General features: G+C 40.2%; 1 protein-coding gene across 1 annotated transcript in view; it reads left to right on the top strand.

The window, feature by feature from the left end:
- Window positions 1-24495, top strand: part of C9 (complement C9) — a 49894-nt gene that overhangs the window by 7970 nt on the left and 17429 nt on the right. The window contains exons 2-6 of the mRNA XM_029216625.1: window positions 5563-5668; window positions 6054-6198; window positions 6459-6606; window positions 13431-13569; window positions 22771-23040. Coding sequence (XP_029072458.1) covers window positions 5563-5668; window positions 6054-6198; window positions 6459-6606; window positions 13431-13569; window positions 22771-23040 — 808 coding nt within the window. The remainder of the gene's footprint in view (window positions 1-5562; window positions 5669-6053; window positions 6199-6458; window positions 6607-13430; window positions 13570-22770; window positions 23041-24495) is intronic.

Below are 24495 nucleotides of genomic sequence, written 5' to 3'. Positions count from 1 at the left end.
GTTGGTGGGGGAGGGGAAGGCAGCACAAGAGAGAGAGCAAAATTGCAGTGAACTAGGAGTGGAGAGACATAGATTCCAAATCCAGTTTTGCTACTAACTGTCCAACTTTGAATAATTAGCATAATTCTCTGTTTTTAGTTTCCCACCTATAAAGTATAACACCTATAAAATGTACCCTCAGTGGTAGAATAAAGGTTTAATGAGAAAATGAGCTTTGGAAATTATCTAGTAAAACTAGTAGAAAACATAGGTATTGCTTAATCAAAAAACTTTTATGAGTGTTATGGGCTGAATTGTGTCCCTCCAAAATTTAAATGTTGAAATTCCAACCCCCAGACTTCAGAATGTGACCATATTGGGGGTCATTAGGGCAGGCCCTAATCCAATACAACTGGTGTCTTTGAAAGAAGAGTAACTTTGAACACAGACATGTACTGAGGAAAGACCAAATGAAGACACAGGAAGAAGACTGTCCTCTGCAAGTCAAGAAGAGAGGCCTCAGAAGGGACCAACCCCACAGACACCTTGACCTCAGACTTCTAGCCTTCAGAATTGTGAGAAAATAAATTTCTGTTGTTTAAGCCTGTGATACCTTGCAATCAAATGAAAGAGTCCTAGCAAATGAAAGAATACGCTGAGCCTGATATCTAGTGGGGTGTAAGTGCCACTCTGAGGGCAAGGGTGGGATCTGTGCAGACCTTCCCACAGGACCAGGTTGGATCATTCAGGAAATGAATCTAAATCACAATCTAGGAGGGCAATAAGAGATCAAAGGCGAAGTTCTGGTGCTCTATTCTAAGTCCAAGGTGTGAGTCAAATATGTAAAAACAAAACAAAAAAAAAGGAGTCCTGAAGTTAGAAGGAAGGGAATTAGTGTGCACGTTGTTAATATGGGGATATTATTAATGTGACAGATGTTAGAGAAGCATATACAGGCAGTGCCAGTATCATTGGAGCAGGGTCCTGGTCACTGATCAGATGAACAGCCTTTCTGATCGGCCCCCTTCACTGACTGGGCTCTCGGCTTGCCCATCAAAGGACTGTAACTCACTCTGCAGTATTTGCAGTGAGTTTTACCTTCCATACATGATCCCCCATCCTGTACTGTACTCTCTGAACTAGTTATTCATTGAAGCTGGTCTCAATGGCAGGTGAGAAAGATTAAGGTGTCATACCACAGGCCTATTTAGGGTGTGGTTTCTAGAACCAATCTCTTTGGGGGAGATGCTGAAACAAAATGCTGACATGATCTTCTAAGTAAGTGATAAATACAAAAAGGATAGACAGGAACAGATAATCCAGTTGACGGCAGCAGGCCTAACTAATACTGGAAAAACTAGATCCACAGATTGCAAAGATCCATAGGGACACTAATAGGCAAATCCTAGAGTAATTCCTAAAACCAATGATAAAGCAGCTCAGTGACTCAGGTCAGTGGCAACCTCAAGCTTGGGTTATGTGATGAAATGGGCACCCCCATACTTGAATTCCACCCCTTCAGATTTCATGGATACCCACCAGATGGTGCCAAGAAGTTTTCCTCAACATTGTGTGAACACGAGAATCACCTGGCCTACTTTTTAAGAACATTGATGCCTGAAGCCCATCCTCAGAAAGCCTGATTTAATTAGTGTGGAATGGGGAATCTCCATTTTACAGTTCCTATTTTTACTCTCTGAGGATTACGATATGCAATCAGTAGTGAGACCTGCTGCTATAGGTCATAAAAGTGCATCTGCCATTGCCTCTTGATGAGGCCGGTCAGCTCCAGATGAGGATTTAGTCTGATGGAAAAGTTCTAGCAGCAAATTTCTCAGCCATGTGGTTTCAGATAGACACTAATACTCAAACCTCCATGAAATCAGTTTCTTCAAGGAGTTTTGGCAGCTTGTCTAATATGTTTTTAACCTGCACTTTTAGAAGATTGAAGCTCATCAAGCCTCCTGATTTTCTGAATGATGTAGGCAAGGGTCAGGCTTACAGAAATGGTATCTCTAGTCATTAGGGTTGCCTAATGACAAGCAAGTCTTGCAAAAATATGATATGAGTGGTCCACCAGGAGATGATAACCTAGAGAAATACAGACCTAGGTCTGTCCTAGACCACACGATCAAGAACTTTCTTCCTCTTCATGCACTTAGTTTTTCATTTATTCATTTGTAAAGCATTTACTGAGCACCTACTATGTTCCAGACACTTGATATGTAAGCTGAGCAAGATTGAAAATTTCCTTAACTCACTGATATTTTTACCTAGAACATAAGATCTGTTAGTTTGGGGATCACGGTTTCTGTCTTATTTTGTTTTGTTGCTTTGCATACCATTGTATCCTCAAAGCCTAGAAAATAATAGACAGTAAATATTTGATGAGTGAATAAATAAATTAAACACGTCATTGCAAAGGCACTTATGATATAGGGAAGAACAAGACGTTATAAGAATATGTACATAGAAAAGTAAATTACATGAGGGGTTAGGGAAGGTTTTCTGGAAAAAAAATATGTTGAAGATGAGATCAGTGTGGTGAATAGGAAACAGTAGGTTTAAAGGCCTGAGGCTGTGAGAAAATGTAGCTTATCTTGGGCATTTCAAGTTCGGCATGGCTGGGGGAAAAGTGAAGGTGAAGAATTAGGAAGAAGATGGGCCATGTAGACAGCTCTGGACCATGTGTGTTAGTTTCCTGTAGCAGCTGTAACAAATTACCACATATTAGTGGCTTAAACAACACAGATTTATTATCTTACAGTTGTATAGGTCAGGCATCTGAAGTGGGTCTCACTGGCCTAAAATCAAGGCTCTGGCAGGGCTACGGTCCTTTCTGGAGGCTCTAGGGGAGAATCTATTCCCCTGCCTCTTCCAGCTTCTAGAGGCTGCCTGCATTCCTTGGTGAAACTCCTTCTGTCTTCAGAGCCAGCAACAGTGGATGGAGTCCCTTTTCATGCTTTGAATTTCTCCTGCCACTTCTGTCTGCACATCTCTCTGAACCACTCTTCTGCTTTTAAGAGCTCGCATAATTGGAATGGGCTCATCCAGGTAAAATACAGAATAATTTCCTCTTAATCACATGCTCAGAGTCCCTTTTTCCATGTAAAGTAACATATTCACAGATTCTGGGGATTAAGACACAGATGTTTTGGGGGGTCATTACTCTGCCTACCATATCATGTTAGAAAATTTGGACTTTATCCTCAGAACAGAGAGAAGCTACTGAAGAATTTCAGTAGGGGAATGAATGATAAGCTTTGCATTTTTAAAAGATCGCTCTCGGGGCTTCCCTGGTGGCGCAGTGGTTGAGAGTCTGCCTGCTAATGCAGGGGACACGGGTTCGAGCCCTGGTCTGGGAGGATCCCACATGCTGCGGAGCAACTGGGCCCATGAGCCACAACTACTGAGCCTGCGCGTCTGGAGCCTGTGCTCTGCAACGAGAGAAGCCGCGACGGTGAGAGGCTCGCGCACCGCAATGAAGAGTGGCCCCCGCTTGCCACAACTAGAGAAAGCCCTTGCACAGAAACGAAGACCCAACACAGCCAAAAAAAATAAATTAAATAAATTAAAAGAAGGCTCAACATTTAAAAAAAAAAATCGCTCTGGGCGATTTAGGGAAACAGGATTAGAAAAAAATGACTGTCATCTAGGAGAGATGAAATGTTAGTGTAGACCAGAGAAGTGTCTGGAAGAGATGAAGGGTGGAAGGATTTGAGAGTCATTTATGACTGTAAAGAACCGGTTTTAGTGGTTGATTCGATATTGGGGATGAGCTTCGATAAGACAAGTACCACCCTAGTCTGGTTAGGTTGACTGCATAAATGGAGACACTGTTTACCAAGACAATAAATACGGGAGGAGAAGCCTTGAGAGAAGAGGAAAAAGAATGGATTTGTCTGGGGATACATTAAATTCATGAGCCATGAAGACATTTAAGTGCAGATGTCCAATTGGGAGTTATATCCAAGGGTTTAAAATTCAGAAGAGACGTCTGGCCTGCAGACTTAGCTCTGGGTGTCATTAACATATACATGGAAACCAAAGCCCTGGGAAAAGTGTAGAAAGAAAAAGAAAAGAGATCCAAGGACAGGAGCTTGAGGAAAAACAGCATTTCTGAGACTGTCAAAGGAGGAGGAGCCTGAACAGGAGAGTAGGAGAACAGGATGCAGGGGAAAGAAGCAATAAAAGGGGTCTAATGTCATTCAGTCCAAGGGAAGAGATTATTTTAAAGAGCAAGAGTGGTCAACCGTATTGACAGCTGTGAAGCAGTTGGTAAGATAAGAACTGAGGGAAACCACGGAGCCGGCCACTTGAAGTCATTGCTGACTTTGGCAAGAGCGATGACCTTGGGTCAGGAGGGTTGAGCTGTAATTGGAAGGTAAGGAACAAGAAACCAGTGTGCAAACTACTTTTTCCAGAAAGTTGGCCTAAAAAAGATGAGAGAATTTTGGAGGTAGCTAAAAGGAGGAGATGAGACTTGTTTTTATTTTGGAAGAGAGAGAAACAGAAATATGTTTCTAGCAATTCCTTTGAGTGTCATTGTGAAGGGTGGGAGGGAGGTGGGGTAGCTTGAAGGAAATGTAAAGTTCAGGAAGAGTATTCTATTTGTTCATTCCTTTGTTTGTTTATGTTTAATGTCAAAGACTTGAACACACTGTATTACAAATGGAAAGGAGCTGGTTGTAAGGGAGAGGTTTAAATGGAGGAGAATCTCGGTTATCAAGAGCTCAAAGAGATGCTGGGATCTAGAGCTTTAGGGGAGGGATGGGCCTTACCATCCCTCTGAAATAAGAGGCTGCACCAGAAAAAGGATAGGTGCCAGTTCGGGAAAGTGGGGCAGGAAGTTGATAAGATTCTTGTTTCATGGCTTCTGTTTTTGGATTTCTTTCTGTCACTGAATAAGAGTAATCCGAGAGGGTGTTGCAACCAGAAGAGATCCAAATGGTGAACCAAGAGAGATAGAACAGTTCAAAGCCAGAAAAGCACAGCTGGGGGTGGGAGGGAAGGTTAGAAGTGCCAAAAAATATACATTGAAATTCATAAAGATGAGGAATAAGTCCAGACATGGACTGTGAAACGGGAAGTTCAGCACATACAGAATCTAGGGACAGGAGAGCTTGATTTATGAGGCGCTTACCACAGGAACGGCTGGGTGTGCTGGCTTAAATTTGCAAGAAAACCCAGCAATTTGAGGCTTTGCCAGACTCTCTGGAGGGTACAAAGTGAAACAAGGCTTCTAGCTTCAATGAATCTGTACACTAGTTGGAAATATAAGATTAATCAGAGAAGAACACATAGCCGGATGACTTGCCAGTTTTCTTCATCACCATCATTATTATTGTTGTTGTTGTTAGGGCGAAGGTTAAATTACAATGCAGTACAAGAATTAAACAAAAAGTTGAGTTGAAAATACAAAACAGCATGTGATCAAGTGTCAAATGAGAGATGGAATAAAAGGATAAACACTGTGGTTCAGAAGCGGGAAAGGAGTAAATAAAATTAAACGGGTTTGTGAAGACTTTTTAGAAAGAAGCACACACGATGGTCATTATAAGCTGATGTGTTTTATTGTCTTAGTCATGACTCGGAGCCCGTGGAAAGCAGTGGCACGCCATTGCCCACAGACTGCAAGATGAGCTCCTGGAGCAGTTGGTCCAAATGTGACCCTTGCCTCAAACAAATGGTAAGCATTCGTTGCCATTCCCCACTGATGTCCCCAAGTGGAAACTGTACTGCCAGCATCTCCAGGAAAATGACTATGAGGCAGGGAGGGCCCCAGCTGAGTTCCAAACCCAGAAGGAAAGGGAAATACCTAAATGGATGAGACTAACCTTGCTGGGAAACCTGAGTGTCGCACAGTGACTAAATGAGTATTGGGAGGAAACATATTCTATAGAACAGCCCGCCAACCCCACCATGTGAGTTGTTCCTTCAAGTGACATCGGGCTTCTATCTTAAAACCTTTGACTCAGCTGGGTTTGGAGGGCTGCAGTGGTGTGGATGCAGTTTTAGATCAGAATCCCTTCTTGGCCTTAGAAACGCTAACATTTCCAGCTGTTCCTGGGCAGTTTCGCTCAAGGAGCATTGAGCTCTTTGGACAATTTAACGGGCAAAAGTGCGTGGACGCTGTAGGAGATAGACGTCAGTGCGTGCCCACGGAGATCTGCAAAGACCCTGAGGATGACTGTGAAAATGACTTTCGATGCCATACAGGTAATTCTCCCGTTGCCTAGTGTGGGTTTCGATGTGCCCTCATGAGCGAAAAGAAGAGAAATGTGCTTCCAGACGCTCATGCTTCCAAGCATGAAAAGGGGCTGAGAAAAGGGCCATCTATATAGTCTATACAAAAAATTCATATATAGGTGTGGTCCCTCCCCTCTATCATTAAAGTATGTTTGATAACTTAAGAAAAAGAGAGAGAATCTGGCCTGAGAGACACAGTGTCTTTCTGTCTTTCCTGATTTTGATTGCAGGCACATGCGTAAAGAGGCGACTTCTGTGTAATGGTGACAATGACTGCGGAGACTTTTCAGATGAGGATAACTGTGAAAATGACCCTCGTCCTCCCTGCCGCAACAAAGTGGTGGGAGAGTCGGAGCTGGCACGGACAGCAGGCTACGGGTCTGTACCCCACGTGGTAGAGGGTTTGAGCTGGTACAGAGTAGCCTTTGAGTCTGTATTCTGCTTGAATTACATTTGAGCATGAAAGAAGCTAAATGCTGAATCAGTATCTCAAGATCATTTGGACAAACTGCCTGGCCTCGGGAGGCATCTGTAGAATAGACTAGACCATCAGGATGATAGGTGATTACTTCCGAGGCCAGTAAGAGATGAGAAACCTTGTGTATCAACCTCTGGAAGACCATAGCAATATTGAAATGACATGTTAACATTTGAACTTGAACTGCCAGTAGTAGGTCTGACAATTCAATTCAAATATTTGTATAGCCAGGAAGCCTGTCTTCTGCTGGAATTTCTCTTGGATATATACCTGGGTAGAAATTCTCTCTCAGGAGGTGCCAGCATTCTAGAGATTACCCAAGAGGAAAAGGACAGAGGAAACAGTTCTGGTGCCAGATGGGGCTGATGTCGAGACTCTGGCTCTCATCAAAGAACTGAAATTTCACTTGTTTCCCACACAAACTATAGGCATTCCAGCAGCAGGGTCAGCTCGGATGAGACGTCTTAGACAGCTTAGAACTTAGAGTTACACAGAATAGAGACCATTTGCAGACATCTGGGCTCTCAGAGTTGGAAAATAACATAGGCCTGAGGTTCTGTACTGTTCTATTTCATTTAGTTAGAGAACATTCCAGGGATGTCCACAGCAAAGTTTCCATTAGCTGTTCTGATCTGTTTTCAGTAAAGGTACTTTGGGTGGATTTGTTGGCAAATTGTCCCCAACAGAGACACAGGTGCTCCCCCGTCCAGTGGTATATTGACAGCGATGGCACATGGCTCTGTTTCATGGCCTGTAATGCAATGTGTCTCTTCATCCTCATAACCCCAGTGCCTTGTTCATAATAGACACTCAATTAATACTGGTGGGTTGATAAATAGGTGAGTTAATTTATTATTTAATTAAAATAAATGTTTCTAAAATACTGTCAATTGCATCAGGTAAGGTTGAAACTGGGTCCCTGGAAAGAAATTCAGGCTCAGGACTGGAGTCCTGGGAATGGAAATGAGGAGAGGAAAGAAGATGGGGGTGATGGTAAGATCAAGGCCTGATAGAGGGACTAGGGCAGTGGTTCTCAACTAGAGAGGATTTTCCTCTTGGGGGACATTTGGTCATGTCTAGAAGTTGTCAGTGGCCACGATTGTGGGAAATGGAAGTGGGGAGCTTTCCGGGGGGTGGGTGGTGAGGGAAAACTACTGACATCCAGTGGGTAGAGACCCTGGATGATGCTACAATGCACAGGACAGCAACATGTCAGGAATGCTGAGGTTGAGAAGAACCCTACACTGAGGAACTGGGCAGTTCCTAAGACAGGACCTGTGTATCAGGTTTGGCTGAAAAAAGAGATGTCTCCTCTCTCTAAGGCAGATGAAACATCCACTTGTTTAATCACCATAGGAAAAAAATTTCAGGATACCAAGAGTCAGACCCCAGATAAAACATTTCACATATCCTTTATCCCTTCATAAAATCTTATCCTAGCAGAGTCCAAATATAACCCACAGTGCCTTTTCCCAGAGCCTAAAAGTAGGAATCTCGAATCACATTGGATGGTCTTGAGCCCTACACTCAGCAGGGCCTCTTCATAGTTGGCAGAAATGGAATGGGGGTTGTCCGAAACCTTATAGCCACAGCGTGCTCCAATGAGTCCTGACTCTTCTTGCTGCTTTCCTCAGCGAGAGACTGTGAGTCCATGGTGAAAGCCCATTACTACTTTACTTGCTTTATTTGGGATCCAAGAAACGGTTTTCTCTCTAATCTAAACAAACAGGCTTGAAGCAGGGCATTACCTGTGTTACGTATGTCTCCTTCTATGCAAATTTACATCTGATTTTATAGGAAAAGGATACAGAAACCGTAGCTCTCTTGGCTGAAAAACAATCATTTGTAATCTGTAGGTTTCCTTCATTCGGGGAAGAGAAAATTTGTTCTATCGCCTTTGCCAGGGAGTTTCATAATGAGGCACACCCGAGAGTGGCCAGGACCCCTTAAATGCCTGCCTTAGCACGGTCAGGGCTGGTGATGACGGACGTCAAAGGGCTGAGCCTTCAGGACTAAGTGAGAAAGTGGGGACCCAGCTGTGTGGAAAGGTTGGCTGAGAGGTGGAAAATGAGGTAGGCTCTGATAGAATCAGCCCACCGACGGTTTTGATTAAGTTCCCCATTACCATGAGCAGTCACCTATAGCTAACTTAGTCTTTATGACCTATCGTTGTCTGACAGCTTTCATGTGCATAATACGTTGAATTTTTCAAGATCTTTTTGCACATTCCCTCTCTTGGCTTTTCATAAAAATCCTGTGGAGCTGGTTAGGGGTGGTATTACAGTCACCTTATAGATCAGAACTGAGTGAAATAAATAAGGCTATTTGACACATTAGTTGCTAGCAGAACTAAAATCCAAGTTTCCCTGACTGATAGAAACTACGTTTTTTTTTACCCTGCCACCTAACCTTCTCTTTCTCCCCACATGCCCATCAGCAGTGACGTCACTCCCCCTACATCACTACAAAGACCACAGGTCAACTCCCTGACTTCAAAGCAAAACTAACCTTAGAAGATGAAACTCCTTAAGTAGCTATTTATTACCCAAATATTTGAATTAAGAGCATAGAAGAGTAGTATAAATCAGTAATTAAGATTTAGGCTTTGTGACCGCCTGGAGGAGTGGGATAGGGAGGGTGGGAGGGAGGGAGACACAAGAGGGAAGAGATGTGGGAACATATGTATATGTATAATTGATTCACTTTGTTATAAAGCAGAAACTAACACACCATTGTAAAGCAATTATACTCCAATAAAGATGTAAAAAAAAAAAGATTTAGGAAGAGGTTTCAAAATAACATGTTTTGTTATAGTTATGATATTGTTCAATACCATTGATATTGCATATTTATTTACTATACATCTTCATTATGCTTATATGGGGCTATGGGACTACACCAAAATTGAACTAACAGCAGTAAACATCCTAATCACAGCAACATGCTTCTAAACTGTCCAGTCTGGAAAACCTCAACAAGTTTTATCAGAAGTAATATACAGTCAGATCCTTTTACACATGAAAGTCACAAGTACTCATAGTAATACATTTATACTTGTTTTCATTTGAAGGACTCTCATTTAAATTCTCATGCCAGGAGAATTCGCCTGTATCACACGTATTTCAGCCTCTTGTCCTGTAGGAATCTGAGATTCTCCACAGGTGTTCTGGGAAACCCCCAACCCATCTTGCATTCATTGAAAAAAATATAAATCCAAACCAGCTGTACATGATGTGCTATACACAAGGAATTACTTTTGTGTGTGATCTAAGCATAACACCACTTCTGTGGAGGGAGCCTGCTCTTCAGTTCACTTGGTAAATTGGAACTGCCTACGGTTCTAGGTGCAGGTGTGAAAACAGGCATCTCTAAGTGCTGCCGAAGAACGCATGCTTTTTATTTCCCAGGCGATGACATTCCATCCATGAGAAGTTTTCATGTTTCTTGGCAGAAAAAAATATTGGCTCATTCTAGACTAGACTTGCTGTCTCTGTAGTAGTGGAACCAGACCAGAAGTTTTGAAACATTTCTTCCTTAGTTGTACTTTAGACTGTGGATCAGCGTCACTGTAACTTTCCAGATGGATCTAGCCTACTGGGCAATTTGCTGTTCTGTGAAACAAAAACCTTCAAGCTGGGGTATGTATAGCATGGGGTACAAAATGACTTTCCAAGGGGGAGGTAGGTGAGCTCTATGATAATAGTTTCCTCAAGTAAGTCAAGCCTTGTAAGTCAAGTGGTCTCCAATTCTTTTTACCAACAGCATTGAATGATGTCCTAATCAATTGTCAGGTAATGGACTATAAAAATAACTTTTAATGACAGACTAGTATGTGTTCTTTTTTTGGGGGGGGCATAAAACTCAGAAGATCAAAGAATTGAGTGACATTGCTGTGACAAAATTCTTTCTATTCTTATCTACTTATTTATGTGAGTTAAATTTCTCAGCATTTACCTCTATAAAAATGGAAAGTAGAAATAAAATTGGTACTCAGCCCTATCTTCTTCTAGCAATAAGTAATATTCACCCATGGGTACAGTAGCTAATCAATTAATTAAAAAGGAAGCCCCATTCATTTCATTGAGAGATAACTATCCAATAAAATTTTACTTAGATTTATTAACTATTTTTAAATTTTAATATACTGAAATATACTACTAATAATGGTAAATCAAATCCAGAAGAATTTTTTAATACTTAGACCTTATGGTCAAAGGATATTTAATGTTTTAAAATTTTCAATTAATACCTTTTTCATACAGAAAAGTGTGAAAAAGTGATCAATTAAAACTTCCAAGCATAAAACTACATTACATTAGGTTAAAATTCTGGAGCAGAAATGGAATAGAAATATGGATTCAAGCATAAAAGGGGGATAAGGGCATATGGGATATCTCCCTATCGTCCACTCATCTTGCCATGAATCTTAAAACTGCTCTAAGAAATAAGGTCTATTTTTAAAAGAAGAAAGAATCCAAAGGAATACCATAAAATATCCAACTGTTAAAGAAATATAAACATTGTAGTCACTTGATACCCATCATCACTATAGAATTTATATTCCATTGGATTTATTTTTAGAAGAGGCAAAATAATTATATTTTAAAGCATAAATATTTACAGCTTGCTGAGAAGTTATATCCTTTGCAACTACTTAAACTTAAGAGGGAACATTTTAGATGTCCAACTAAAACTGTTTAAGGAGGCATAGTTTATCAACATTTTTAATAGATTAGACAAGCAGAAAAATCTGAAGACCGCTACCCAAAAACATGCCATATACATTTCCACCTGCAGAATTTTGCACCCTTGTTCCTTCTGCCCTTCAGGTCCCATCCTTCAAAACCCAAATCAAAACCTACTCCTTCTAAAACCCTTTTGATGACCCTGCCATGGGGACCTCTTCCTCTTGGGAACATTGTACATCACTTACCTGTACTACTCATTTGGCACATGTATATTCGTCCTTGGACTACTGTTTGAAATTGGTAATTATATCCAACCCCTTACCTTGAATATAATTTTAATGAGATCAAGGACTGTATTAACTGTCTTAATATTACCCACTGTTTATTACAAACACTACACTATCCGTAGATATAGTACTCTTAAGAATTCATCACCACTATAAGCAAAGATGAATGTCCTTATTCACTGAACACAAAGAGGTGCAGCGTCTCCGTTAATGAGATATATGGAAGACAAGTTCACTACAAAATAAAGAAAATGTACTTGACGTCTTGTTTAAGAAACCAACACAGATCATTTGTTTCCAGTATTCTATGTCTTTGTATTGAAACCTTAGTAATATTTTTTAAACTATTGCTCACATGTCTGTAGATGCAGGGATGGGTGAAAAATTAAAGCCAAAATTTTAATCTCCCATCCAGGATAAGATATTTAAGAAAGTAAACTAGATATATAGTGTTTCTTTTTTCCTCTCTTTTTTATTCGAGTGACTAGGTCTAATTTTTGGCCCTTTATTAGAAATTAGGGCCATAGCGTTTTTCATGAAAAGTATTTTTGGGGGAGCAAAAAAGTGAGAAGGAGTTAATTCTAACTATACAGTCAGCCTTGAGAAAGGTACTCCTGAATCAGTTCCTTAACTTGCCTTTTATTCAAGTTGAGCTATAATGTTCATTTTCTGTGTAGATTCAAAGTTTATTAAGAATGTGCTGTTTATATAAAGATGTTTTTTAACTAACCAACTGGCAATAGGATACTCGTCCACTTATTTTCCTTGCATTAGCCATGGGTTTGCAGTAAGTCATCCACACTCTTTGACAAATTCCTCTTGAAACCAACAACCGGCTTTGTAATCCAGCTCATTGGAGTTAGGGATGTGGTCCAGAACAATGGAAGGCTTTATGCTTTTGTGCCAAGCTAAGTTATAGATGTGAGGAGCAAACCTCCATTTGGCCTCCCTGCCCTGGGGCCATTTATTCCAGATACAGTCTAGACAGCAATGACTATTTCGCCAATTAGTACTTCACAAAGAATGAACTGCTTCTTTTGCATACATTGGTTTTTGGCCTACGAATCAAAGTAAATACTTTTTAGGCTAAACAAGATTCCTATTTCTGAATTAAAGCTTGCCAAATGAAAATATTTTGCTGGGAGAAAAAAGTAGAACTTTTGAGAATGCCTTGCTGGATGATGACATTTTAGTGTTCCTCTTGTAAGTATAATAGGAGCAAAATAAGCCTGGAGGGAACAAGGTTCTTGACAATCAATGAGACAGCTGGAGGGAAAGGTTTAAGTTTAAAGAGAATGGAGAGGGAAAGAGCCCCAACGTTGATTCACAGATTAAAAATTATATGCATAAGTTATTCTGCCCCCATGAGATGCTCTGTTCTCAAATAATGTAAAGCGGTGGTATTACAGCATTGGATTTTAGCTCACCAAGGGAGGCTAGCTAAGGGTTACATCAGTGGAGTTCCACTCTTGAAGCCAGATGGACCCTTGCTTCCTACTTACTGCATTTCTTTCATTGCGCTCAACGGTGCCCTAGTTGCCTAGAAGAGTTTATAAGACCTTCTTAATATGTACTTCCCGCCCAGGACACAGAGCAGAGGTGACCAGGCTCTTGCTTCTATTCCTGATTATATCCCATCATCACATGGGTGATGGGGACATGAGCTGAAGCTCTCTTCCCCCAGTGACTGAGGGCTGCCTCGCATTAGCTCCTGGTGTCTCCACGCCTAATGTTACTCTGTTCACTCAGGATCAACGTCTTAGGGATGGATCCCCTCAGCACCCCTTTCAACAACGAGTACTACAACGGACTCTGTGACCGAGTTTGGGATGGCAACACCTTGACGTACTACCGCAGACCCTGGAACGTGGCTTCCCTGGTCTATGAAGTAAGTATCCTCAGAAGAAAACACATTGTTCAGCTTTAGCTGAAAAATTGTTTCCATGTTTCCTACTGAAAAATATGAAAAATTCAGTAGAATGAAAATTTAATGTGAACTGACTTAAAGAAGAGGAGATGTAGCTTGGGTCTCTTTAGAAAATATGCAATAGGGCTTCCCTGGTGGAGCAGTGGTTGAGAGTCCGCCTGCCGATGCAGGGGACACGGGTTCGTGCCCCGGTCTGGGAAGATCCCACATGCCGCGGAACGGCTGGGCCCGTGAGCCATGGCCACTGAGCCTGCTCGTCCGGAGCCTGTGCTCTGCAACGGGAGAGGCACGCAGTGATAGAGTTTTGGGAAATACTTAAACTCTGTAAAAAGAATCATCTAAGGTTCTGATGAAACTAAAAATTAAATGAGTGCTGATTTAAGGACTGTGTACACTGCTTCCATGCTGTTGAGGCTCGGTTTTCGCTAACCTACCAATGAAAAACCATCTTTACATTTGTTTCCTTCACTAGTCCCCCTTGTAAAACCTGCTTGACTAGTGTGAGTGGCTGTAGTCACTCACCTCAAACCCCTCCAGTTCTGGTGAAACTGTTTCTTAAAGTGATTTTTACTCTACAAAATGCTACCTCAAACCTACCACCTTTCCACAAGTCACCTAAATTCTCTAGAGCCATCCACAAACCCTACCTCCTCATTCAAAGGATTAATATTTACCACCTTTAGAGATATTTGGAGGGCTCTAAACAAGATATAATAAAAAATAATAGTTTATTCTGAACCAGTAGCTACAATAATCTGTTTCTCTAATTGGTCCCATTGGTGACCCATAAAATTCACTTTATTCAGTCATTACAATGTCCTTCATTATCATTGACACTCCCACCAGTTTGAAAAACATATATACTTTTCAATAATTGTAGCTAATATTCCTTTTATCTCTAACAATGTTGTAAGTCAAGCCCTACCCATTGCAGCCTGAAGTGATCATGCTCTCCCATGAATGGTAACGACTTAATGTCCCTACTTACTTGACTGGCATCTTTTTTCACATATGACCACATTGTCATATTTTTGGTGCCTATAAGTCCAGAATAAAATCAGTTTCTCACAAATCGCAGGCAACATTTTGGATTATTGATCTTTCCCATCATGCTAGGTTAACCTTCTTTAAGTATATGTTTCAAGGGGAAGATTATCATCTTTCTAAGAATTATACATGTTCTACTTTCTTCAAAAGAGTATGCCAAAGATAAGGGAACCTCTGTCACTTCTGATGCAAGAAGGGTTATTGTTGTGTTGTTTTATTTTTTTTAGTTCTCAGATCTCTGCTGTACAGCCTTCCTGTCTTTGTCACTGTCACCAGCCTCCTAGCTTCTCTGTAGGGTTAGTAACGGGTGTGAACCAAGAAGTGAGGGCTGGGGGCTTGCCTGGGACTGGTCTTGAAGTTGCATTTGGAGAGTAAGCATGCTGTTTTCCCTTATCTACAACCCTGGAAACAGATGTACTTCCACATTCAGAGGGTTTGGATCTTACAAAGGTGATGTGGTGCTTACCCTGTATATTACTTACACCCCAGGTGGAGTTGGGAGCAGCATCTTAGAATCAAACACATTAATATGTCTGTGGCAAAATTAACCCATGTTCACACAAAGTGGAAGAAATGAAGACGATAACTTTTTATCAGTTCAGATCAGATTAAGGCCTTCAAATGAGTTTTGGCATCAAGCTTAGAAAAAAACCGACAGGGATTGTGCACCTGAGTATTAATTTGGTGCCACCTGAGAAAGAGTGCTGATGGAGTTGGCTGCGGGCTTGTTAAAGTCCCCAGATCACACCCTTGGTGCTAGTAATACTGATGCTCCCCTTATTCTAATCTGTTATGGTCTTGGAAAATGAAGAGCTGAACATAAAAGAACGTGCGTGAGCTTATTGAGTGGAAATCTCGATTTTGACTTCTTAGAGAGGGCTACTTTCTGCACTTTCTAATATTCAATGACATACTTGACCTACTTTTTCGTGTATGTTATTATTATAGTGCCTGAAGGCAAAGAATGCATATTTTTCTTCCTTATAGCTATTACCAATACTCAATATATGTATAGGGTAGGTGTTCAACAACATTTTACTGGATGAATTAATTTTTTAAATCTTGTTTTAGTTACTTATTGGCAATAACTTACTGTCTTTCATTTTTTGAAAGAATTCTACGGACCTATCATTCCATGGGGAATATCCCTTGATAATGACCCCTTACTCTGATACATTCACACTCCCTCAGTGCCTCTTGTTTCAAATGCGGCTTTGGCTCTAGAACACACTGCATAGGTTAGAATCCCAACTCTGCCCCAAACAGGAGTGAGATCTGGGCAAATTATTTATCCTCATCATGCCTCAGTTTCCTCATCTGTAAAACAGAAATAATAATGCCTACCTTGTAAAGATAAATGAGTCTATGTATGTGAAACATTCAGAAAGTTATTGGCACTAGCAAACACTCAATAAATATTTGCTATTCTTCACAGGGAACTCTCCTTAATGCTCTGTGGTGACCTAAATGGGAAGGAAATCCAAAAAAAGGGAGCATATATGTATGCATATAGCTGATTCACTTTGCTGCACAGCAGAAGCCAACACAACATTGTAAAGCAACTGTACTCCAATAAAAAAAATATTTTCTATTCTTTTTTAGAATATAAGAACACTTAGCTATGGTAAAAGACTTAGCTATGGTTAAATGCATAATTAGTGGTTACATTCTAGGTGAAAGTTTACTGGCTGCTTTGTAAGTAATGATCAAGAACAACTGAAGCTTGCAGTTATGGGGGAAAAAAGTGACGATTACATCTAGGAATTAGTTCCTTTTCACTTGTTTTTCTTTAGTCTTCTCTGCTTTTGTTGTTGAAAGTAACAACTTGTAAATCAGTTTCAGGTTTTCACTATAATTCTCTTGAAATCTGGATCTCCATGAGAATGTAAGATTTTGTAGGTCAACAAAGGTTTGTAAAATGCACCTGGATTATAATCATCCTTTCCACCCCAAATCCTCACAAAATCCTGAATAACTTTTTTTTTTTTAAAGGGCTTCAAATGCTTGGCTTATTTATTTATTTATTTATTTATTTTTGGCTGTGTTGGGTCTTCATTTCTGTGCGAGGGCTTTCTCTAGTTGTGGCAAGCAGGGGCCCCTCTTCATCGCAGTGCGCGAGCCTCTCACTATCGCGGCCTCTGGTTGCAGAGCACAGGCTCCAGACGCACAGGCTCAGTAGTTGTGGCTCATGGGCCTAGTTGCTCCGCGGCACGTGGGATCTTCCCAGACCAGGCCTTGAACCCGTGTCCCCTGCATTGGCAGGCGGACTCTCAACCACTGCGCCACCAGGGAAGCCCCCCTGAATAACTTTTATATCATGTGAATTGCCAATAATTTCTTGCTATCTCTTAACTTCCTATATCTGTCCCACTTGGGTCACTCACATCTCCAGCCACATCCTTAACCTTGTGTTCACCAGAACTACACTGCCTCTGAAATCTGTTGTTTAAATTTAGTGACGTCTCCCTGCAGCCTGCAGGATAATAATCAATCCCCTTGGCAGGGGAAAAAGGTCATTCCTGATCTGCTTTTGATTGCCACGTTACCCTCAGCTGTCTCCTCTGAATCCTCCATTACAGGACTTTCCTGCAAATTAATGCAATAGCCTTTGCTTTCCTTTCTGTTCTGGTCTTTGTTTTGCTGTATCATATATACCCTTAGTTGAATTTCTAGTCATTTTATTTACCATGGAATCCTGAGAAACTAACATTGTAAAGCAGGCTAAATAAGTGGTTGTTGAATTAATAAATAAATGCATTCAGTATATTGACACTCTTCTTTCAAAAAACAAATGCTTTTTTTTTTTTAATGAAGGGAAGAACCCATATTCAAGAAAACATATAATTGGAATCGTCATTAAAGTTGACAGCAACTGAAAACAGAGGCTTAATAAACATTTCAGCTACTCTTTCTACTGTTAGCTTGAGCCCATTTAGAAAACCTGGGGGTGTACAGATAAAATTTATTATATACACAGTGATTTATTTATTACATATTGCTGCTCCCAAGGAATAAATAATACTGTGCCTATAGAAACTGCTATCTTGAAAGGAACTACAGCCTACAATGAACTTATATGAGTTCAAATTTGGAGTCATAGGCAGGGGTCAATTATGAAGGTGCTCGTATGCCATACTAAGTAACTTGGGCATAATCCTGAGCATGGTAATGGAGCCACTGAGGAGAGCAATGTGGTCAGTTTCATTTTAAATCTTTGTGTTTTGTGGAGATGAATTTTAAGGAGACAGTACCAGAGATAATAACAGAAGGAAGCTATTTTATGGTCCAAGAAGGAGATGATGAAAAACTGAACTGTGTCTATAATAGTAGAGGCTGAGAGGAAGAGATGAAATCCAGCTCAGTTTTGAGAACTAAGAGTTCAGTACAGAATTGGAGATAGTGGAGCATATGGTCAAGTGCCCAGTTCTGAATTAAATTCCCTGGATTTGAATTCTGATAAGTTCCTTCACTTACCATCCATATGACTCCAGGCAACTTATTTATCTTTCCTGAATCTCAGTTTCTTATCATAAAGTGGTATAATAACAGTACATACTTCGTAGTAATCTGGAAAGGTTAAATGTGTTAATAAGTGCAAAGTGCTTAGAAGAGTGTCTAACACAAAATAAACTCACAATAGATGAAAAATATGGAGACCCCCAGTGGATGATAGGCCATCAAAGAAGACCTGAGAAGTGTGTGTGTGTGTGTGGTGTGTGGTGTGTGGTGTGTGTGTGTGTGTGTGTGTGTGTGTGTGTGTTGGAAGGGGGAGTGGGGGATCTACCAAAAGAAGAGTTAAATCCAAGAAAAAGATGATTGACATCTGGATGGAGTTATCTTGCTAAGAGTAGATTATATGAATGTGAGGATGGAGCCTGAATTGGAGGCAGAGATTTAAGTACCATCAGCATAGAGAGGATCACTGAAGTCTTGATAGTGCTTGAGATCATCCAGGAGGTGTACAATGAGAGAGAAAAGAACATAGAGAATGGAGTCCTAGAACACACCAATATTGAAGATCTAGGCAGAGAAGATGATCTCTTGAAGATAATTGTATTCATTATCTATTGCTAAATTTCAAAATACCCAAAAATTTAACGGCTAAAAGTTTAGGAATGTGGGTGTGGCTTGGCTAGGTACTTTAGCGGAGGATGACTCATAAGGTTGCAAGCAATCTGCTCTTTCCTGGTTCCTTCTCTCAATTAGTGAGAGATGGCTTTAATAATAATAGTAAATAGTATATGGTTTTATCCTTTATTTGTACATACAAAATCTTAGTGGCGTCTTTAACAGTTTTCTCTTTACCTTTTATTCCCGCTTGCTCTCCAAGCCTCCTCAATTTGAACTTTGGAATGTGTGTTGAGGTGTTCTATCTCCTCCACTCCCAGTGCCAGAGTAATGTTTATTTCTTTTCAAGAAGCATTAGCTGATAAACCTTTAAACAGGATAGATTTCACTAACTCCTATAATATGCCTGGCCTCCTGGAAGATGTAAGCACCCTTGCCCCTCTCTCTGATTTCTGCTTCTCCAACATCTGTTCATTTGGTTCTCATAAAGAAACTTGTTTCCATCCATGTGTCTTCCTAATTTCTATAATCTTGCTTCTTGACCTCTCTTCAAAGACTTTTGTTCTTCTCTTCAAAACGATTCTACATATTTGTCCACCTCTGAATGCCTATTGTTCAGCTCAGACTTCTTTTTGATGGATGGATTTTTGGCTTTTCAATACAGCTCTTGTCTTTAGGTTTTCTGGGGTGACCCCACCCTCACTGTTTCAGACTCTACTCACTACTACCATCCTAGCATTAGTGAAAGAGGACCATTCAACAACGTTCTAATTGACACCCTGACCAACATTCCCTTATACCTGCAAGCAATCCTTCACACTGCTAAGTTGATCCCTGCCCAGTGCCAGTTCCTTTCTAACCAGTTCAGGTATAAGTGCAAGAGCCTACAAATTACGCCACTCCTATCCTGCAACCAATTAGAAGCCAGTGAGCTAAGAAGACCTTAGCCTTCTAGAAGAGTGAGGGAGACGTGGTTTCCTGGTGCCATTTTGCTCAGCTTTGGCACTTCTCATCATGGAAGACTGAGTGGGATTGTCTTCATTTGCTTCTACTAGTCTTAGATTTCAAGGCAATAGAAATCTTATTCATTTTTCTTTCTTTTTTTTTATTTTTTTTATTTTTTTTTCTTTTTTTCTTTCTTTTTTTTTTAATTGAAGTATAGTTGATTTACAATGTTGTGTTAGTTTCTGGTGTACAGCAAACTGAATCACCTTTATATATATATATATATATATTTTTTTTTTTTTTTCCCAAGGCCATGTTCAGGGCAACATTTTCCATGAATCCTTTCTTCATTTTACCACTTAGAACTTGTCAAGCCCTCTTTGGCAGTATAGTATAAGAATGAACAGCTCCACCCTGGAATCAGACTTCCTGGGTTTCATTGCTGGCTGGGCCACTTCCTAGCTGTATGATTGTATGATCTTGGACAAATTTTTTAACCTATGTTTTCTTATCTGTAAAATGGGGGTAATTACAGAAATTACCTTAAAGGTAGGAAGTTAAATATTTATTCTACATAAAACACTTTGAACAGCTGCTGGCAGAGAGTAAGCACTCAATACATATAAGTTACTATTGTTAGCTGTATTGGATCTGCATATTAAATTTAATACGTCTTTATTATAATCTACTTTTTGCCAGGCACTTTACTAAGTGGTGAGGCTATGGAGGCATGTGGGTAAGATGGATGTGGTCCGTGACTTCTTGGAGTTTACCATCTGAAGGTCTATTAAATAAGCCATTATAGGGCTTCCCTGGTGGCGCAGTGGTTGAGAGTCTGCCTGCTGATGCAGGGGACACGGGTTCGTGCCCCGGTCCGGGAAGATCCCACATGCCGCGGAGCAGCTGGGCCCGTGAGCCATGGCCGCTGAACCTGCGCGTCCAGAGCCTGTTGCTCCGCAACGGGAGAGGCCACAGCAGTGAGAGGCTCGCGTACCGCAAAAAAAAAAAAAAAGCCATTATGAGAGCTTATAGGAAACAGATTTGTTAGTCTGTTGGATCAGTAAAAGTCTCCCTAAAGAAGTGATGGTTAAGCTGAGACTTGAAATAGAAGTAGGGATTCACTAGGCCAGGGGTATATAGTATGTGTGTGTGAGTGTGTATATTGTCTGTGTTATGGGAGGCTGGGGGAGGCTGGGGGATTAAGGAACATTCCAGAAAGTAAACCTGTGGTGGGAAGAAGCATAGGCTGTGGAAATAGAAAGGAGGTCAGAGGGCTGGAGTACAGTCAGGGAGAGATTAACTTGGAATAAGTCTAGTTTAGACTTTATCTTAAAGGCAGTGGGAAGGTGGAAAGATTTTAAACAGGGAAGTGACATGGTTAGGCTACTCTTCCCTTTGCATTGAGCATTTTTCCCAGCATGCCTTTCTTTAATGAAAATTATATACGTTTTAGTCTTTCCCATTAGATGGTGACTTTAGGTTTCTTGTCTTAGTCTGTTTGGGTTGCTATAACGAAATACCAGAGACCAGGTAGCTTAGAGACAACCGAAATTTATTGCTCACAGTTCTGGAGGCTGGGCGTCTCAGATCAGAGCACTAGCAGGGTCGGGTGAGGGTCCTCTTCTGGGTTACAGACTTCTCGTTGTATCCTCACGATGTATGGTTGGCAGGGACTAGGGAGCTCTGTGGGGTCACTTTTATAAAAGCACGAATCTCTTCAAGAAGGCTCCTCCCAAAGGCCCCATCTCTTAATACCATCCCACTGGGCATCCGGATTTTAACATATGGATTTAAGGGGAGACATAAACATTCAGACCACAGCATTCCTCGTGCAGAACAGTCACCCAGTGCATGCCACTGAGTCCAGTCTGTTCCACTGACTGAAGAGATGAGTGTCTCTTTCCGGACAAGAGTTGCAGCCTGTTACAGAGGACCTCTGGAAAGAGAGTTTGTTGAGATTTACAGCCCTCCCGCTGATGCCTGACAATAACCAAGTTGGCAAAGAAAGTTTTTATTTGCTTCTTTCTTTGTTTTATTGAAGTATAGCTGATTTACAATGTTGTGTTAGTTTCTGGTATACAGGAAGGTGATTCAGTTTTATTCTTTTTCAATTCTTTTCCATTATAGGTTATTACAAGATATTAAATATAGTTCCCTGTGCTATAAGTAATACCTCGTTGATTATCTATTTTACGTATAGTAGTGTGTATCTGTTAATCCCAAGTTCCTCATTTATCCCTCCCCGCTCCTTTCCTCTTTGGTAACTATAAGTTTGTTTTCTATGTCTGTGAGTCTGTTTCTGTTTTGTAAATAAGTTCATTTGTTTTAATTGAAGGTTTTAATTTTTAACTAGGTTACTTAGTTTTTTTATGCAAAAATGAGTATGGTAAATAAATAAATAAAGTCCAAACCACATAAAAGATGATGCAAGAAAAAGCAAGCCTGCTGTCACTCCAGATATACATTTACTCACAGTTCCCCTTACCCAGGGCTATCACTCCATGATTTGTCTATTTTTCCAGTAATTTTCTATGTACATAACGGCTTTTTTTTTTTTTTAAATAAGCAGTAGAGTGTAAACGTTAGGAGGCAGTTCAGGGCTCAAGTCCTGGCCTTTCTACTTATATTAATTAACATGTATAAAATGCTTAAAACAGTGCCTGGTCCACAAGGCTTCAGGAAGGCTTAGCTTTATCATTTCTTTCCTTCTTTTTCTACACAGATGGGAGTATATTGTGCATCTGATCTGTTATGCAACTTGCTTTTTAATTATTAATATATTAACTCTTGAAAGCTTGCTATGTTCTAAGTCCTTCATATGCTTTATTTCATTGACTCCTTATAACAATCTTTGGTCCAGGTATGGTGAGTATCCCTATTTTACACACTAGGAATCAGACTGGGCACAGAGAGGTTATCGTGTAATGTTCTCAAAGTCATCAGATCTGTATTTGAACCCTCGCAGTCTCACTTTCTTGCCGTGGCTCAACTTCTTTGTTCTACTCCCTTTCAAATAAGTTGCCTGATTTTTGTCTTTTCCTGTTTATTTTGGGTGTTTTTTTTGTATGTTGTTTTCAAAAACACTTTGCTATTCTCTTTTAGACCAAAGCCGACAAAAATTTCAGAACTGAATATTATGATGAACAGATGCAAGTATTCAGAAGTATCATCCAAGAGAAGAAATCAAATTTTAATGCAGATTTATCTATAAAATACACACCTCATGAAGCAATTGGACAGTTAGAATGTAAAGATTCAGAACCTTCTGACAAAAAAGCCTTTTCAAGTCTTTTAAATGCCGAGGGTACCTTTCGATTTACATATTCCAAAAATGAATCTTACAAACTGTTGTTGTCATCTTCTTTGAAGAAGGTAAGACCAAACGTTTAATATAGAGAATATAATGGAATATTTTTCAAACTAACCAAATGTCCTCTTTTAAGTTTAATCGTTTAGAGCAGATAGAGCGCATAAGAGAAAGAAAAATAATACTCAACAAATCCTCAAATGTGTAGGTAGTTTGAAGGCCCAGAAGAAGAATGCTAACTGGAGAAAAATCTCTTCAGTATAGCAGTAATAAGTGGGTGAGATGTTTGTGGCTGTCAACAGATCAAGCATATTAAGAGTTCAGAGCGTACTTTTTAGGACTTCCCTGGTGGTCCAGTGGTTAAGACTTCGTGCTTCCACTGCAGAGGACACGGGTTTGATCCCTGGCCAGGGAACTAAGATCCCACATGCCGCGTGGCACAGCCAAAAAAAACAAAGGGAATTCAGAGCATGCTTTTTCACTGAGATTGTGGTGATAGACTGTTTAATTTATATTCTCTTCAGAAGTACAATGAAAAATCATACTAAGGAATTTTGGTAATTCACTGTAATGTCTTAGAATGATGGCTATTTACTTACTGTAAAGTGTATTTCTAGAGTAACGATGCCATGAAATTGTACACATTGCATATGAAATTGGTCTGCTTACTTTGTAATCATACCTTTAATTTGAGACTTTGAAAATGTGTTTGTTTTTTAATATTTAAGCCAGATTTAGAAGTTTGTTTCATTGCCTTTGGAATAAATACAGAATATACTTTCTGTAGTCAGTATGATGCTGGTAAAATGCTCACTCTTTCTTTTCTGATAACACAGTCACCTATTTAGATACCCTTCTTCCACTTAAAAAATAATACTCATTCACTCTTAGTACTTATACTATGCCTAATTGTATAATGGGTTGATCAATACATTGCCTCTATATCCACATGCACACTCACCCAAAGGGTGCAGTTGGAAAATCTTTTAAGTCATTCAACAAATATTTAATTGTGGACTTACTATGTGGCCAGGCACTGTTCCACGTGCTTAAAATACATTTGTGAACCAAACTCATAAAGATTCTTCTCGTGGAGCTGAAAGTTTAGCAGGGGGAGATAGACAGAAACAAACATAACAGTAAAAAAGGAAGCTATATAGTATTTAGAAAATGATAGATGCTATAGAATAAAATGAAATGTAGAGCAGCATAATGGCAATCAGGACTCCTGGGCAGATGGCAGTATTAAAAAAGCAGCTTAGGGTAGGCTTCACTGAGGAGATGAGCTCTGAATAAAGATTTGAAGGAGAGGAAATAGTCAAATAGTTATATTTGGGATGATATATCTGGCAGAAGGATCTATTAAAGACAAGTCCCTAGGATGGGAACATACCTGCCCATTGGGCCAAAGTGAACAGAAGGAGAAAAGGTTAGAGAGGTTACCTTGAATCAGATCATAAAGGGCCTCACAGCCTGTTCTAAGAGTTTGGTTTTTTCAGTGAGTGACATGAGGGACCATT

The sequence above is a fragment of the Monodon monoceros genome, unplaced genomic scaffold, assembly GCF_005190385.1.
Source record: "Monodon monoceros isolate NGI ecotype Baffin Bay Population unplaced genomic scaffold, NGI_Narwhal_1 Super_Scaffold_12, whole genome shotgun sequence".
Classification (NCBI taxonomy): Eukaryota; Metazoa; Chordata; class Mammalia; order Artiodactyla; family Monodontidae; genus Monodon; species Monodon monoceros.
This window is presented reverse-complemented; position numbering and strand designations above follow the sequence as displayed.